The sequence below is a fragment of the Macaca nemestrina genome, chromosome 1 (assembly GCF_043159975.1).
Source record: "Macaca nemestrina isolate mMacNem1 chromosome 1, mMacNem.hap1, whole genome shotgun sequence".
Lineage (NCBI taxonomy): Eukaryota > Metazoa > Chordata > Mammalia > Primates > Cercopithecidae > Macaca > Macaca nemestrina.
In genome coordinates this window covers 224,333,174-224,350,832 of record NC_092125.1, presented here as the reverse complement: position 1 = coordinate 224,350,832, position 17,659 = coordinate 224,333,174, and the positions used below count along the sequence as shown (strand labels likewise).

General features: G+C 52.4%; 2 protein-coding genes across 13 annotated transcripts in view; one reads left to right on the top strand and one right to left on the bottom strand.

The window, feature by feature from the left end:
* Window positions 1-4,307, top strand: part of LOC105478978 (phosphatidylinositol-4,5-bisphosphate 3-kinase catalytic subunit delta) — a 101,440-nt gene extending 97,133 nt beyond the window's left edge. For all 10 annotated transcript variants that reach the window (XM_011736745.3, XM_011736738.3, XM_011736733.3 and 7 more), the window contains 2 exons: window positions 356-488; window positions 1,600-4,307. In XM_011736745.3, coding sequence (XP_011735047.1) covers window positions 356-488; window positions 1,600-1,737 — 271 coding nt within the window. In that variant the 3' untranslated portion in view covers window positions 1,738-4,307. The remainder of the gene's footprint in view (window positions 1-355; window positions 489-1,599) is intronic.
* Window positions 3,674-17,659, bottom strand: part of LOC105479019 (calsyntenin 1) — a 98,799-nt gene continuing 84,813 nt past the window's right edge. For 2 of the 3 annotated variants that reach the window (XM_011736798.3, XM_011736792.3), the window contains 10 exons: window positions 15,725-15,887; window positions 12,433-12,489; window positions 10,861-11,018; window positions 10,447-10,595; window positions 9,928-10,154; window positions 8,971-9,141; window positions 8,401-8,546; window positions 6,738-6,873; window positions 6,179-6,363; window positions 3,674-5,390 (listed from right to left, as the gene is read on the bottom strand). In XM_011736798.3, the coding sequence (XP_011735100.2) occupies window positions 5,193-5,390; window positions 6,179-6,363; window positions 6,738-6,873; window positions 8,401-8,546; window positions 8,971-9,141; window positions 9,928-10,154; window positions 10,447-10,595; window positions 10,861-11,018; window positions 12,433-12,489; window positions 15,725-15,887 (1,590 nt within the window). In that variant the 3' untranslated portion in view covers window positions 3,674-5,192. The remainder of the gene's footprint in view (window positions 5,391-6,178; window positions 6,364-6,737; window positions 6,874-8,400; window positions 8,547-8,970; window positions 9,142-9,927; window positions 10,155-10,446; window positions 10,596-10,860; window positions 11,019-12,432; window positions 12,490-15,724; window positions 15,888-17,659) is intronic. The other variant, XM_011736808.3, reaches the window with a different exon arrangement.

Genomic DNA, 17,659 nt, shown 5'->3' with positions numbered 1-17,659 from the left:
CCTCAGTGTGGGGCCCCAGGGAACAGGGCAGAGGTTCCCAGGCAGGGTGCAGGATGGGGCTCAGCTCTCAGCCCCAAACTTGGCCCCTCACCCCAGCTGGTGATGGGTTTGAAACATGCCCCTGCTCTGCCCTGCAGTGCCCCTTTTGGGCAATGTGGGCAGGTTTGTGGGTCGTATAGCAGGAGGCTGGCTGGGGCACGGGGGTCAGTTAGAAGAACTGGGGGCCTTGTGTCCACCCATTTCCAGGGCAAGGGCAGGTGCCTTCAGGGAAGGGGCTGGTTGAATGCAGAGCGGCCCTCTGGCCTGTGGCTGGGAGGACCCAGAGCCTCTCACCTCCTGTGCCCCCCACCTGCAGGTTCCGGGGCTACTGTGAAAGGGCCTACACCATCCTGCGGCGCCACGGGCTTCTCTTCCTCCACCTCTTTGCCCTGATGCGGGCGGCAGGCCTGCCTGAGCTCAGCTGCTCCAAAGACATCCAGTACCTCAAGGTATGTGCCAGGCAGGGAGTCTTCTGTCGCCAATGGCCTTCCAAGGCCTGCCCCCGAGCAATTCGACCTAGGAGGGCCCTGAGTGCAGTAGGCCCCAAAGGGCACTGAGCTCTGTGTGCCTTACGCCGTCCCAGGACCCAGCAGTAGGGTTGGTGGGCGGTGGAGGGGGAAGTGGCTGGAGCAGAGTTGAGCCACCTGGGCATGGTTCCACCTAGTGGCAGATGTGTAGTGACCTCTTCGGGTTGGGCCACTGTGCTCGGGCTGCGGGGCTTTCAGGTATCCACAGGGCCACATGAGATCTGGCTCCCTCTGCCTTCTAAAAGATATTTTTCGGCTGGGCGCAGTGGCTCACGCCTGTAATCCCAGCAATTTGGGAGGCCGAGGTGGGTGGATCACCTGAGGTCGGGAGTTCGAGACCAGCCTGACCAACATGGAGAAACCCCATCTCTACTAAAAATACAAAATTAGCCGAGCATGGTGGTGCACACCTGTAACCCCAGCACTTTGGGAGGCCAAGGCAGGTGGATCATGAGGTCAGGAGTTCGAGATCAGCCTGACCAACATGGTGAAACCCTGTCTCTACTAAAAATAGAAAAGTTAGCCAGGTGTGGTAGCAGGCACCTCTAATCCCAGCTACTCAGGAGGCTGAGGCAGAAGAATCACTTGAACCTGGGAGGCAGAAGTTGCAGTGAGCCGAGATCATGCCACTGCACTCCAGCCTGGGCGACAGAGTAAGACTGTCTCCAAAAAAAAAAAAAAAAAAAAAAAAAAAATATATATATATATATATATATATATATATATATATATATATATATATATATATATATATATATATATATATATATAAAAAAACCTGCTTTCAGAGGTGGCTTAGATAATGGCAGAGTGGGCCGGGCACAGTGTCAACCTGGGAACTAGGGGCTCTGGGGCCAAGACGTCTTTGGTACCTTCATTTGAGGGCGGGATCGGAATAGAGAGCTTTTCCTGGGATGCCGGGGGCTCTCTGCTAACCCCTTCATGCAGTGACTCCGAAGTCCCCAGAGAGGGCCGCATCCCAGAGCAAGGTCCGGGTCCCCTTAACGCGGACACCGCTGTGATTTGTTCGCAGGACTCCCTGGCACTGGGGAAAACAGAGGAGGAGGCGCTGAAGCACTTCCGAGTGAAGTTTAATGAAGCCCTCCGTGAGAGCTGGAAAACCAAAGTGAACTGGCTGGCCCACAACGTGTCCAAGGACAACAGGCAGTAGGGGCATCTCCCAGCCCTGGGCCCGAGAGGAGGCAGCCGCGGGCCGTGGGGACCAGGCACGCTGGTTGTCCTAAAGGGGCTGAAGAGCCTGAACTGCAAAAAAGAACTTACACAGCTGCCTTTTGTTTACACTGGTTATTTATTTATGACTTGAAATGTCTTAAGGAGCTAAACAGCCATAAACGGAAATGCCTCCTTTGTGCAGCGGCGGTGCTGGGCCCCTCGAGGCTGCACCTGGCTCTCGGCTGAGGACTGTCACCCCAAGTCTTCCAGCTGGTGGATCTGGGCCCAGCGAAGACTGTTCTCCTCCTGGGGTCACCACCTTCCCAGGCCTCCCGCCAGACTGCCTGGGTCCTGGCGCCTGGCGGTCACCTGGTGCCTACTGTCCGACAGGACGCCCTGATCCTTGTGCAACCCGCCCTGTGTGTCCTCCCTAGACTGAGTTCTGGCAGCTCCCCAAGGTGCCTGGGGTACCCTCTAGATTCAGGGATGTTTGCTCTCCACTTTTCAAGTGGGTCTTGGGTACGAGAATTCCCTCACCTCTCTCTGCTGTAAAGTGATTTTGTTTGCAGGTAAGAAAACAATAGATGACTCACCACACCTCTACGACTGGGGAGATCAGGCCCAGCCCCATAAAGGAGAATCTGCGTTGGTCCTCAGGGCGTGTTAAAGAGATCTGGGCCTCGTGTAGCTCACCCTGGTCACACACGAAGGCGAAGGTGGGTCAGAGGCGAATACTCCGCCATTATCTCAATTTTTTTTTTTTTTTTGAGATGGAGTCTCAGTTGCCCAGGCTGGAGCGCAGTGGTGCAATCGTGGCTCACTGTAACCTCCACCTCCTGGGTTCTGAGCCTCCCGGGTACTCAGCCTCCTGAGTAGCTGGGGTTACAGGCGTCCACCACCATAGCCAGCTAATTTTTGTATTTTTAGTAGAGACAGGGTTTCACCATGTTGGCCAGGCTGGTCTCGAACTCCTGACCTCCAGGTGATCCACCCACCTCAGCCTCCCAAAGTGCTGGCATTACAGGCATGACGCCGTGCCCAGCCCACTCTGCCATTATCTAAGCCACCTCTCAAAGCAGGTTTTAACAAAAGGATGAGGCCAGATCTCTTTTGGGAACCTGCTGTGAGAGTGCTCAGGTAGCAGAAGTGTGAGAGCGAGGACGCATGCTGGGATCTTTCTCTTTGACTGTACTTAGTCTGAAATGGTGCAGGCTTAGTCTTAAGCCTCCAAAGGCCTGGATTTGAACAGCTTTAGAAATGCAGGTTCCAGGGCTTCTCCCAGCCTTCAGAAGCCAACTCTGCAGATGGGGCTAGGACTATGGGCTTTTAGCAGCCCCCAGGTGACCCTAACGTATCAGCCGTGGACTCAGGACCTACCCGGTGATGCTGTTGATCTCTCAAAGGTCTTCCAAAACTCAACAGAGCCAGAAGTAGCCGCCTGCTCAGCGGCTCAGGTGCCAGCTCTGTTCTGATCCACCAGGGGTCCGTGAGCAGCCAGTGCTACCCGCGGGGCACCTCCCTGGCCACACGCCTGTTCCTAGCAAGTGCTGAAACTCACCAGACCGTCTGCCTTTTTGAAATGGGGAAAGCCGTGCGTGCGCGTGTTATTTATTTAAGTGCGCCTGTGTGCGCGGGCGTGGGAGCACACTTTGCACAGCCACAGCGTTTCTGGTTTGGGTGTACAGTCTTGTGTGCCTGGCGAGAAGAATATTTTCTATTTTTTTAAGTCATTTCATGTTTCTGTCTGGGGAAGGCGAGTTCAGTATCACTGATGTGGGTTGAGACCAGCACTCTGTGAAACCTTGAAATGAGAAGTAAAGGCAGATGAAAAGAAAGAAAAAGTATTTTTATGTTCTTATGTTCTCGGCTCAAAAAGAAACAAGGGAGTGCAGGTTTAAAACCAAAACAGGAGAGAAGACAAACCCCGCTCCGGCTGGAGTTAGAACCAGAACTTTATTGTAGCAGATACACTTTCTGACCTGTCAATCATCAATATACACATCTGCGAAGGGAAACCGCGCAGTGACAGCATGAGGACATCCCCTGGGCGTGAGCGTCTGTCCGCTGTCTAAACGGAGCAGCTACAGGGACAGGACATGGAGGATGGCCACACACAGCACAGCACAGCCACCAGTGTCCTCAGAACCAGCAGTCAGGGTCACAGAACAGTATTCAGAATGATTGCCCACCCGTTTTAGAAATCTAAAAGTTTACATGTAACTAAGAGCAAAGTGCTATGTGGGTTTTTAGACCATGACTGTTTTCTCTCCTTTTGCCCTACCACTGAACACAGCAGCAGGGCTCCTGGGGGGAGAGGGATTTCAACCCCCCTGATGGCAGGAGGCATCCCACGGGGGCGGGGGCTCTGGGGAGGAGAGAGGAGAGAACAGGCTGTTGTGGAAAATTCCAGCACTTTGCCTTCAGGCCATGGGTCTCTGCTGGACGTTCTGAGTACAGATCACTCAGGCCTCCTGCCTTCTCCGAAGGGAGTGGTCAGCCGGTCTGCAGGACACCTGTCAGTCTCTCCTTTTACCAGCAGGGAAATGCACATCTAAGCATAAACCACAAGGCTGCACACGGTGAGACCAGGCCACTGCACAGGGAGCTGCTGTCGGAGGAGTGTGGAAAAGGGGCCAGTGACCCCGCACCCCTGCACCCCACGCCAAATTAGGAACAGGTCAAATCCCAAAGGTGAGGCCCGGCTACTTGTAGCTGCCAAAGGGTGGCCCTGGTCCGGTCTCTTGAGCAGCACAGCTAAAGGCCTGTGACCCTGACTCCCGGCCACACTCAGACCTGAGCAGGGGCTGGGACGGGGCTGGGACTCTCCCTTCGGCGTCGGGGGAGGGAGGGCCCGGTGGGAAGAGCCCGTGCTCAGAGCTCTGAACTTCACTTTACATTCCAGTCCCGGGTTACACTAGCACAAAGGACACAAGGAATCCGATTTATTTACAAAATATTAAAAAGTCAGTTAATCATCTACACAGTACCCCCCCATCCTGCCATTATTTATACATGCACTAGTTTGGAAAAAATAAAAACTTTTTTTAAAAAAGAAAAAAATGATTACCGGGTGGGAGTGAGCATGTTTTACCCTTTGTCAACGAGTCCAGCTGGCATGGCTTTTCTGGAGTGTGAGGGGCCAGCGTCCTCTCCCCGGGGCGGGGGAGACTCCAGACACAAATGCAGGGCCTGAGGCGCTGCGAGGCCCCTGTGCGAGCCGGATGGCGGCCAGAGAGGATGTGTCGGCTCCTCGTGGGACTGAAGAGAGCGACCAGGCAGAGGGCAGGCGGGAGCCTAGGGTCCTACACACCAAGCACGGCGACGATCGTGGCGGGGAGGGGTCTGCACACCTACTGGCTGAAATGACTTTGTACATCGTGGACCCTTGGGACTGGGAGAACAGATGGCAGCAGAGTCTTTGGAAGCAGAAACCAAGATGGCCAGGGGCGCGGGTCAGTAGCTGAGGGTGGAGTCATCCCACTCCAGCTGCTGCTGCCGGGTCGCGTTCTGGGGGTCGCCCTGCTCCCCCTCCTCCTCCTCGCTGCTCTCCGACTCTGCGCTGGTGATGTCATCTTCTTCCTCGCCGTCCTCGCTCTCCTCTTCCTCCTCTTCCTCCTCCTCCTCCTCACTGCTATGCTGGTCCTCGTAGGTCTGGCAAGGAGAAGTGACAGCCACGTGAGTCCAGCCCTGCCCACAGCCCTGTCACCCGGCATTCTCCTCTCCACAGCCACAGAGGAAGGAGAACTTGCCCCAGCGTCTCCCTCCCCAGCGAGAGTAGCCAGAAGTGAAGGGAAGGCCGGGCACGGTGGCTCACGCCTGTAATCCCCACACTTTGGGAGGCCGAGGTGGGCGGATCACGAGGTCAGGAGATCGAGACCATCCTGGCTAACACGGTGAAACCCCATCTCTACTAAAAATACAAAAAATTAGCCAGGCGTGGTTGTGGGCACCTGTAGTCCCAGCTACTTGGGAGGCTGAGGCCGGAGAATGGTGTCAATCTGGGAGGCGGAGCTTGCAGTGAGCCGAGATGGCGCCACTGCACTCCAGCCTGGGCGACACAGGGAGACTCCCTCTCAGCAACAACAACAAAAAAGAAGTGAAGGGAAAACAAAGCTCCAGTGAGTACCCATGGAGTCACCCACATACAAGGCAGCTGGGGACAACACCTCGGCTACCCCACCAGAGAATTCTCTCAGGAGTCCCATGGCCAAGAGCGCCCAGCCCTGGCACGGCTCACCTCCACACTTAGTAGGCAGCACGGCCTTGAATAAGGCCTCTCTGAGCCTCGGTTTACCCATGAAGACACCTAAGCCCCAGGCTTGCTGAGCAGATGATGCGATGGAAAGCGTGTGAACCCGAAGGAGCCGCGCCATACTGGCTTCTCGAAGGCCCTGGCCTGCACTGCCTCTCAGTCTTGGAGGTCGCCTGCCCACTCCTACCTCCATGGGGTTGACAGTGATGGTCAAGGCGGAGTCGTCCCAGTCCATCTCGTTCTCCTTCCCGGTGTCCTGATCCCGCATGGTCCGCTGATGTGCGGCACGGATCCGAAACACCCCCAGGATGATCATGAACACCAGGAAGCTGACGCACACCACAATCACAACGGTTGCAGTGCTGGGGACGACTGTGGGAGAATGAGGGGGCGAGGCGTGAGTGAGGTCACTCAGCCCAGAGGGCCACCGTGCCCTTGACCTCCTCGGCTGTGCCCGGTCAAAACGGTCTGGACGGCATGCTTCATCTGAACCCAGACGCCAGGAGGAAATACCAGGAAAAGCTCAGCATGGGCCTCGAATCTGGCTCAGCCACATCCTGCTCTATAGCTGCGGGTGACATCATCTGCCCTCTTTGAGGGCTTTCGTTTTCTTGTGTGTGACGGGGAATAATTGGGACAGGGACTGACCGGCAGTCATGCTGAGCAGGAGGCTGTGCCCACGGTGGGGTGGGGGCAGGGCGGACGGCATGGAGCATCTCTGCTCAGTCTCCCTCCCCTTGTCCTACCTGCAAATGGGTGGGGGTTGGCCAGGTTGTGGCCTGACAGGTCAACAAAGGAGCGGTGTTCCGGGTGCACGAACTGTGGCTGGGCAGCCATGTGGTTGGCGTGTTCCACGGGGTTGGCCGTGTGGATTACATTCACCTACAGCAGAGAAAGAGAAAGGAACGCTGGAGACATCCTGAGCCTATCCAAGAGGTGACAGTGGAGTCCCGCATCTGGCATGACCAGTGCCACTCAAAGTGGCTCCAGGACTGCAGCTGGGGGCAAATGGAGCTACGGGAAAAAGACCAAAAAAAAAAAAAAATCAAGAGTAAGCACTTAAAAAACAGAAACAGAAAAATAAAAACCAACCAAACAAAAGAGAGTACTAAGCACTTAAAAACTGCTGTAACAATCTAGTATTGTCAGACGTTCCAGAAATGTATCACTTTTCTAATTATTATTATTATTATTTGTTGAGACTGGGTCTTGCTGTGCTGCCCAGGCTGGAGCACAGGAGCTGTTCACAGACATGATCACGACTCACTGCAGCCTGGAACTTCTGTGCTCAAGTAATCCCCCCCCTTCAGCCTCTCAGGTAGCTGGGACTACAGACAAGCACCACGCACCTGGCCGCAATCCATTTTTCTTGCATTTTATAAAAGATTATGCTCAAAACAAGAGCAGAAAAACAAGCCGACGGCCCTCCCCCTGGGTCGTTTGGGAAGCACTGGCGCAGACCTTTCTTCCTCAAACCACAGTTGTGTGACAGCGCCAATCACTACCACTGATTTCCTTTCCAATCTGTTCCCCTTTGGCTCAAACAAAACAGGCGTCGGTTCTGCAGCACCGAATTTAGCATTCTGCTCTTGAGTTCGTGGTGAGATGTTCCATTGCTAAGAGTAACTTTGGGTCAATTTTCTCCAGGCCACAGAGGGCCTGAGCAATGAAGCAGCTGCTGGATAGGTCTGTAGACGACCTCAGAGCAGGATGAGCTGCCCTCTACTCAGTGTGGCCTGTGAGTCACCATCACCAGCCTCAGCAGTACTGGTCCTGCCCGTGCGGGTCCCTGCATGAGCCCCTCTCAACCTGGGCCGAAGACTCAACTTCATTCACAGAAGGGCCAGTGACCTGGCACAGATGCAAAGAACTTTTGGTTCCCTGGGAGCTGCTCTTTCTAAAACAGCGCCCTTGGCTGGCCACAGTGGCTCATGCCTGTAATCCTAGCACTTTGGGAGGCCAAGGCAGGTGGATTGCTTGAGCCCAGTGGGGACAAGACCAGCCTGGGCAACATAGTGAGAACTCGTCTCAATCAATCAATCAATCAATCAATCAATCAATAAAACAGCATCCTCCTGTTTCTCTCATGGGAAATCTCAAGAAGCCCCAAAGGCATTAACTGCCACTTGCTCTTTGTCACCTCCCTCCAAGGTTCCTTTGGCTACAATTCAGGCTGAGGCAGCAGGGGAAAGGGGAGCACCCCCCACCCCAAACATAACCTGTCGCTCCAACAAGCCCAGGTGTAACCTGCAGCAGGCCCCAGGCTGGAAAGGCAACCCCCTAGAATGAGCCTGCACAGCTGCCACCGTGAATGCTCTAAGGGCTGGCAGTTGTGAACATCAGGGCTGCGAATCAGAGCACTCACTCACTGCTGCTATTGGCCCTGCTCTGTGGGAGCCCCGTACTCACCTCCACCTTAAATTCGTTGCTGATGTAGCGGCCATTCAGCTCCGAGCAGATGAGCTTAAACTTCCGGTCAAGCAAGGACCTGGCGTGCCAGTTCCGATAGCGCAGGAGGTGCAAAACCTCCTCGTAGCTGGCCATGGTGTCCACACCTGTGGGGGTGGAAAGGGGGAAGATTGCTGGGTGGCTTCGGGCAGGAGCATGGGCAGGGCTGCAGCCGTCAGCACAGGCAGGCTCAATCAGACACCGGGTTAGCTAGGCCAAGGGGTCACACAAGTTGGCCTTCCAGCCATGGGAATAAATGCAGTGTGCACAAGGGCATTCTTCCCTCTGCGGAGGACATGCCATCCCACGCTTCAACCCTCCCCCTTTAAAGAGTAGTGGCTACCCATCCGATTCCTGTCCAGGAGACAGGAGTGTGCATGCAGCCAACAATGATCCCAGTGAACGTGCTCCTTCCCCATCTCCCTCTAAGATAACTCAACATTCTCAGATGGCAGGCGGCAGCCAGCCAAGAGCTCTCAAGGTCCCCTGTTGCGGCCTGGCTCACCAGCATGGCTGCGACGCTCCCCTTACCTGTGAAGGTCATGCCCAGCTCAGAGCTGCTCACTTCGATGCCCTTCTGCTGCAGGCGGGCCATGTCCACTTCTAGGCTCTCCTGCTCGTGGTTCAGCTCCTCTCCCTCCACTGTGACCTCACACGTATCCAGGTCATGCACGATCTCCTCAGACACCAGTGATTCTTGAACTGCAAAAGAGGCCCAACCAGAAATATAGCAGGGGCAGTGGGGCCCAGCGTGGTGGGGCACACTCGATGCCCTGCCGGCTCACCCCAAACCTACATGACAGAAGCGTGAGTTGCTTTCAAGAAATGGCCAGACGTGTAATCCCAGCACTTTGGGAGGCCGAGGCGGGTGGATCACCTGAGGTTAGGAGTTTGAGACCAGCATGGCCAACAGGGTGAAACCCCGTCTCTACTAAAAATACAAAAATTAACCGGGCGTCTTGGTGGGTCCCTGTAATCCCAGCTACTTGGGAGACTGAGGCAGGAGAATCACTTGAACCCAGGAGGTGGAAGTTGCAGTGAGCCAAGATCGCATCACTGCACTCCAGCCTGGGTGACAGAGCGAGCCTCCAACTCAAAAAAAGAAAAAAAACAAAAAAGAAAGAAAAAGAAATGGGGGAGTTTCATGTGTCCCGAGTAAAAATTGTGGGGACATTGTGCCCCCATGGGCTGACCAGCTTGGCAGGCACAAGCAGGGTCTCCCGCAAGTGCCCTCAACCCCCTCAACCTCAAGCCACATCTCAAAGCCTGAGAGCGACCAGGAAAAGATGCAAGACCCCTCCAGCTGGGATTCCAGAGATCACCCTGAGCTCTAGCTCACGAGTCAGATTCCAGAAGCAACCCGAGAGAACACCAACAAAACACTAAAACCTCCCCAGATCCCACAAAGACAAAGAGCCCTGCAAATACACCGCCACAGCAGGGCTTCCGGCCGAGGCAAGGCAGGCCGCGCCCCACAGAGTACGTTACCTGTGGGGTCCTCAGCCCCGTCCCCTTCAGGCTCCACTTCTCTCGTGATGGTGCTGATGATGCGAAGCTCGGGAAAAAGGAACACCCCTTCTGAGCTTTCAAATTCAGAAGCTGCTCGGGCAAAATGGTGGACGCCGCTCAGGCTGATCTTGGGCTCCTCGGGCTGTAAAACCATCACGTAGCCATCTACCGGGGGGACCGAAATGCAGGTGGCCTCGTTAAAACACCTGCCAGCAAGAAATGGGAAAGGGTCAGGGCTTTGGGAGCCGATCTTGGAGCCCACCTGTGCAAAGGCACATGGAGGTGGGATACACAGGCCCCTACTAACACCTGCCGGGGCCACTCCAGGAACACACTTGCAAACATGATGCATCAATGTCACTCAGATCTCTCCCCCGCACTTTCTGGTAACACACGACGGCTCACCTTTCCCTACAGAAGGGGTTAGGCTGTCTTAAAAACCTAAATATACAAGTGTCATTGGGCGAAACAGGCCCACTGTTGAAAATCAAGACGTACTTGATTGTGCTGGTGATTTTGAGTCTGCGAATTCCGGGCGTGGGGAACTGCCGGGAGTTCAGGTATGAGATGTGCTGCATGGCCTTATCCAATTCCCCGATGTCTTCTCCCTCCAAGGTCAATACCAGCTGACTGGGGTGTGCTTGGATCTGAAATCACATCAGACACACAGAGAAGGGGAATAAGGCGGTAACTGCAGGAGCTGAAACCACGGATGCCTCTACGAAGGGGACTGGCCTGGGGTTGATTGGAATTGCTGACTTGAAAAAGAAAAGCTCGTTTAAGTCCAGCAAACACAACTCTTTAACCCAACGGTAAACGGATCAATCACAGATGACTCCCTCATCCCACCAGCCTCTGGGGCTGCAGCCTCCGGGGCCCATGGGTGCTGTGCAGTGGAGCGCTCCGTGTTACCTGCACGCCTCTGCCACTGTCTTCCGGGACCTGCAGGTCCAGCCCCTCCTTGCAGGTATACAGACAATCGATCACCTTCTTATCTGCGAGTTTCCCGGAACGGAGAGTTAAGCCAGCCAGATTGCCTCGGAAATACTGGGTCATGTGCAGGTCGCCACCTTCGGGTCGGGAGAAAAGGCGGAAGAGTCAGACATGCAGCTCGGCATCACCCAACTCACTTCTCACTCAAGACGGTGTTACCGGTGCTAGCAGCTCGGTGGATGGACATGCGGGTTAGTTCATACCAAGTCCTGTTAGCCTTGCAATCTACATGGAAGCGCAATGAAGAAATTAAACCGTTTATGATCATGCACATGGCCTGGAGAAAGGGAGAGTTGGGGGCGCCTCACCTGAAGCGAAGAGGTTCCCTGAGGGTCCCCACACCTCTGGCCACTCCCCGGTAAGGTGGCCTACCCTGTTCTCATCACCAGGGTGCGTGGTGACACTTCCTACGCCGCCAGCCTCTCCAGCCACTGCCTTCTCAGGTGGCTGGGTTCCACGTGGCTGTTTTCTCTACCTGGCACGCCCTGGGGAATGAACCCACACAAGCGAGGCAGGGAGGATAAAAGGGAGGCTTAAAATACTCCCTGTACAGAACGGCCTATTTCAAGGATGCTATGGTATTGAGTCCCATCCTTCCTGCCTCCTCCTGAGGACTGCTGAGAAGTGCAGATGTTACAAGGAAAACCAAAACCCAGAAAATGGCCCTTGATAGATGACAACAAAGAGCCAAAAACAGGTTACACTAAACCTTGTTCTTAAACTGAAGAAGGAAAAGGGACACATTTTCAGCAATGTGTCTCATTCTGGTAAGGAAATCAGGCACTGTAAATCATCACTAGGAATTGAGGCCATGCCTGTAATCCCAGCACTTTGGGAGGCTGAGGTGGGTGGATCACCTGAGGTCAGGAGTTCGAGACCAGCCTGGCGAAACCTCATCTCTACTAAAAATACAAAAATTAGCTGGGCATGGTGGTGCAAGCCTGTAGTCCCAGCTACTCGGGAGGCTGAGACAGGAGAATTGCTTGCACCCAGGAGGCAGAGGTTGCAGTGAGCCAAGATCGCGCCACTACACCCTGGACAACAGAGCAAGACTCCGTCTCAAAAACAAACAAACAAACAAAAAAAAGTCAATTTAAAATTTACTGCCAACCAGGACAGAATATCTACAAACAAGTCTTTTCCTGTCTCGTGGTTCAGCCGCATGACAGTCACGAGGCGGCCTCCCAAACCCTGCCTGTGAGACTGAAAAAGCAGGGAGCCTCATGCAGTGGGGTCAGGGTCAAACTGGATGGGGGGAAAAGTCCCATGCGTGCACTGCCTGAGATGTCATTTGTCCTCACTCCAGCTGGGGTCAGAATGGGCAGAAAAGGGAACTCCAAGAAGCAATGGGGAAGCGCAATGCAGGGAAGCGGCTCAGATGGTGTCCGGGACCAAAATGCAACTGGGGCATTTCATGCTACACGTGGAATGAATCAGTATCTCATCTTTAAATGAAACACAATAGTGAATGTAAGGAAAAAATCCAGCAACCTGCAGAGGCCACAGTCACAGGCTCAGTTTCATTGTCATTTTCAACTCCTGAAAACTCTGTGGAAAAGCAAGACAAAGACAATAGAAAAGGACCAAGAGGTTAGGGTCTTCAAACCAGACCTTGAAAACCAGGTTTGAGGCAACCAAGTAGAAACCAAGAAGAGAAAATTCCTTTGTGATCCCGCTCTGGGATGTACCCATCCGGATGCAAGCTTGTACTGGATCACCTTTTCCCAGAAGTGACATTTACCACCCCCAACCCCAGGCTTCTTTTGTTTTCTTCTTTTATTCCACCTTCCCACATCCTCCTTGCCAAAACATACGTTAGATTCAAAATAAGATGAATGGAAGTACACACACAGAATTCGTTCCCCTCCCCAATCCGTGCTATGAAGTAGGACACTCCACAGAGGGTGAGCCTGGGCTGCAGCGCTGTTCCCGATATAAATAACACCAAGTTCCGGATCCACAGCACCTCTTCTCCTAATAGGGAAGACACTGTGCAGGCAAAACGGCATAGCGCACACATGTCCAAAGCCTGGTACAAAGTAAACATGCGGAAGTCCATATATTTTGGAAGTGCAAACAAGTGTACAGCTGTCTAGCAGTTAACCTTTGGGTGACAGAGGAAAGAAGACATTTTCAATCACTTTTTCTGAATGAGAGGGAGATGCAGAGGCTAAGGAACCCACCTAGGGAAGCACAGCCTACTGTGGACCTGGGGACCCTAACCACCTTCAGCTCCTCCAGCTCCTGGATCCAGTGTCCTGACTATAACGACCTACCAGAAAGGCCCACATGTGGCGGCTGAGCACAGAACCAGCACTCTCCAGGTCATGTTGTAGGAGAAAGGCCGCTCCTCAAGCCCTGCAGCCCTGTAGCCCTCCCCTCTATGGTGTACTGGGGCCCCTTTTGGGCTGCGGCTGTGTGGGGACGCGTCGAGGGGCAAGGCTAGAGTTGTATCCAGGTGAAGCCCATGTGAGTCACAGGACTGTGCCACCTCCACACACACCAAGGTTCCCCTACAACAGGCTGGTGGAAGGGAATGAAGCTGCTGCCCACAACCCAAGCTCTCCACGGCAAAGGTGTAGCAAAAGTGGCAGAATCCACCGAAAAAAAAGAAGAGGAGATCCTCTCTCCTGTTAACTGAGTTTTAAAGAATCTGTGGGGCTTTTGTTTGTTTGTTTTGAGTCAGAGTCTCATTCTGTTGCCCAGGCTGGAGTGCAGTGGTATGATCTTGACTCACAGAAACCTCCGCCTCCCAGGTTCAAGTGATTCTCCTGTCTCCCAAGTAACTGGGATTACAGGCGCACGCCACCACGCCTGGCTAATTTTTGTATTTTTACTAAGGACAGGGTTTTGCCGTGTTGGCCAGGCTGGTCTCGAACTCCTGATCTCGAGTGATCCGCCTGCCTCTGTCTCCCAAAGTGCTAGGATTACAGGTGTGAGCCACTGCGCCCAGCTATCTTCCATAAATTTCTAACCTTACTCGAGGTACAATGTTTCCACAGGGAGAAAAAAAAAAAATCAAAAAGTAATTGATGATGATGACATCTTGAAATGACACAGCACAGAGTCCAGTGCAAGGGTCAAAGTGGCAATCACGAACCTCTGGGGTGGGTTCCATGAACTTGGATAGGAAAAACTACATGCTTATTTCCACTAACTTCTGAAATTCAGCATTTCCTTTGGTTATAAATGTAGGCTATACATCACAGCAGTGTTAGCAATGACTGCAACTTTGTCACCAACAGAAGGCACTGATATTTGCATATCAGGCCACAGCTGTTGCAGCTGCCACCGGGATCCTCACACAGCCCTCACAACTTGGAACTTACACCACTGTTGGACCTGCTGCTAAAGCTGGTTCTTCATTTGTTAACATAAAGTACCACCGGTGTTACTGTTTCACAAATGTGGTATTTCAGGATGTTAATAACGATGTTTCAGTTGAACTGATTGCCCTGAAATCCTAGACATTTATTTTGTAGATTAGTAAGAAGGGATCTATCTGTCTTGCCAGACCACCCAAGGGCTCCACGGCACAAAAAAGGGCTTAAAACCCCAGGTCTGAGATGGGCACGGTGGTTCACACCTGTAACCCCAGTACTTTAGGAGTCTGAGGTGGGAGGATCTCTTGAGCCTAGGAGTTTGAGATCAGCCTGGGCAACACAGTGAGACCCCATGTTTATAAAAAATTAAAATAATAACAATAATAAAAACACTGATCTGGTGGGTCTGAGCGTGGGACCGGAATACAGAGGTTTTTCTTTTTCTTTTGAGACAGGGTCTCACTCTATTGCTCAGGCTGGAGTGTAATGGGGCATTCTTGGCTCATGCAGCCTCTGCCTCCCGGTTCAACTGATTCTCCTGCCTGAGCCTCCTGAGTAGCTGGGATCACAGGCACACGCCATCATGCCTGGCTAACTTTTGTATATTTAGTAGAGACAGGGTTTCACCATGTTGGCCAGGCTGGTCTCGAACTTCTGACCTCAAGGGATCAGCCTGCCTCGGTCTCCCAAAGTGCTGGCATTATAGGCGTGAGACACCACGCCTGACCCACAGGATTTTCAAAGTAAAAAAATTCAAAACCCTAGCTCCTGATTAATCAGCTGGGTGACGCTTGGCTTGTTGCATCTCTAGGCCTGAGTTTCTTCAGCTATAAAAAAGGGATTTTAAGGTTTAGGTGAGATGACGTGTATAAAGGAGTTGGCACATAGCCTGCCACTTGGTAAGTACAAGTAACAAGCACTGGTGCTCTGGTGGTTATCGTGTCCCCTCTCAGCAGACTTCGATGGAACCCTCCTCCATGCATGGCCCTTGCTGAGGGTGAACAGAGCCCTCGCAGCCCTCCTACCAGGTCACCAAGTGATAAACACTCTGGAAGAGTCCTCCAGGTCCAAGGCACGCTTCTACTTCTGTGTCCTTTATTTCTCTGCCTGACTCTTGCTGTTGCCTCTTTGTCCTTGTGAGCCTTTCAACAGATGGATTAATTTATAAAACAGTTCCCCCCACTACACTCTCCCTCTGTGCAACGCTCCCTCCTGGGTTTCCGGGAAAGGTGACAGTGTGGTCAGTCTATCACCTTTATGGAGCACCCACAGATGGAGCTACACTAGCTAGAGTGGGGCATCGGCAATGTCCCCAAATAGGATGTACACAGGAAATGGAAGGAAGATATCCAGGACACGAAGGTAAGGCTGTAAGACGCTGACCACAGCCTGCTGCCACCAACCTAGTAAAGAGGTACAACTTAATTCTCGAGTCGAGGGCTAGGGGTAATGACAGTTACCTTGCCAGCAAGCCCCCACCACGAGCTGAGTTTCTATCTTGGATGGATGGAGCGGGTAATCCTCAGTCACAGAGAAGGGCTCGTGGGACGTGCCATCCACATAGAGAGTCACGCTCGGGAATTCCACATTGAGGACGTAGTGGTGCCATTCCTCATCACAGACCTACAGAGACAAAGGGAAGCGGGGGTGGTGAGATGTCCACTTTCCTTCTCATCAATGCCCATGGAAACCAAGTCACCCAAAACAAGGGTCTTCCTAGAAGGAAAAGGACGAAGAAAATCTAACCACAAAATACCTGCAAATACATCTCACCAAAAGTCGTCCAGCCTCTCTAGGCCATCTCTAAACTACGTGGCATGCATTGCTCACAACCACAGGACACAGCCCAAGCGGGGAGCTGCCCAGTTCTGCTCTGCCAATAGCATAGCACCAGGAAGTTCCTGTATGGGCAAGCTGGATACCCACCCTTTAAAGGGTTGAGTTAGTTTGCCACTGGCCATTCCTTTTCTGAATAAAAATAAAAAGTGCCTTTAGGCCAGGCGCAGTGGTTCATGCCTGTAATCCCAGCACTTTGGGAAGCCAAGGCGAGATCACTTGAGGTCAGGAGTTTGAGACCAGCCTGGCCAACATAGCGAAAACCCGTCTCTACCGAAATTACAAAAATTAGCCAGGTGTGGTGGTGCACGCCTGTAGACCCAGCTACTCAGGAGGCTGAGGCACAAGAATTGCTTGAACCTGGGAGACAAAGGTTACAGTGAGCTGAGATTGCGCCACTGCAATCCAGCCTGGTGACAGAGCAAGACTCTATCTCCCCCCCAAAAAAAAAAAAAGTGCCTTTAATCTCAGAATAAGGCATACCACAGTACATGTATTTTATTTTCCAACTCAAAGTTGATGATCTCAATAAATATGAACATCAGCTCCAAGGGCACCCCAAATCAAACTGTGTTCCCAACCCGTGATGAATGAGCGTGTGAAACCGCATCAGCCAGCTGCAGTGGTGGGCCCCTTATCTGGGTCTAACTCAAACAAATTGTAAAAACAAAAACATTTATAAGGCTACTTGAAATCTGAACATTGACTATTTGATCATATTAGCAATTTTACTGTTTTTTTTTTTGTTTGTTTGTTTTTTTGAGGCGGAGTCTCGCTCTGTAGCCCGGGCTGGAGTGCAGTGGCCGGATCTCAGCTCACTGCAAGCTCCGCCTCCCAGGTTTACGCCATTCTTCTGCCTCAGCCTCCCGAGTAGCTGGGACTACAGGCGCCCGCCACCTCGCCCGGCTAGTTTTTTGTATTTTTTAGTAGAGACGGGGTTTCACGGTGTTCACCAGGATGGTCTCGATCTCCTGACCTCGTGATCCACCCGTCTCGGCCTCCCAAAGTGCTGGGATTACAGGCTTGAGCCACCGCGCCCGGCCTGTTGTTTTTTTAATGTGAAAGAGTGCTGTGATTTTGCTAGTCTATCAGAGATACATAATGACATACAGGCATCTACAAGAATGAAATGCTCTATTTGGGATTTCTTGAAAATTATTAAGTAATATTTGAGGGCATAATAAAAATTTTCAGCAGCGAATAGGGGTAACAATGAAAGAAGATTGACCAAGAGTTGGCAGTTGTTGAAGGTATAAGGGCAAACAGGGCTATTCTTTACACTAATCTGTCTGCTTTTATATAAGTCTGAAATTTTCCATAATACAGTTTTTAAACAGTATATACTTAGAAGATACTAAATATATACATACAGAATATGGCTACCATAACAGAACTGTATCTAAAATGTCTACCTATGTTGAAAAATATTTTTCCAGGACAAAGCCTTTCTTCAGTTTCTTCTCTTTTTTTTTGAGATGGAGTCTCGCTCTTTTGCCCAGGCTGGAGTGCAGTGGCACGATCTTGGCTCACTGCAAGCTCCACCTCCCGGGTTTACGCCA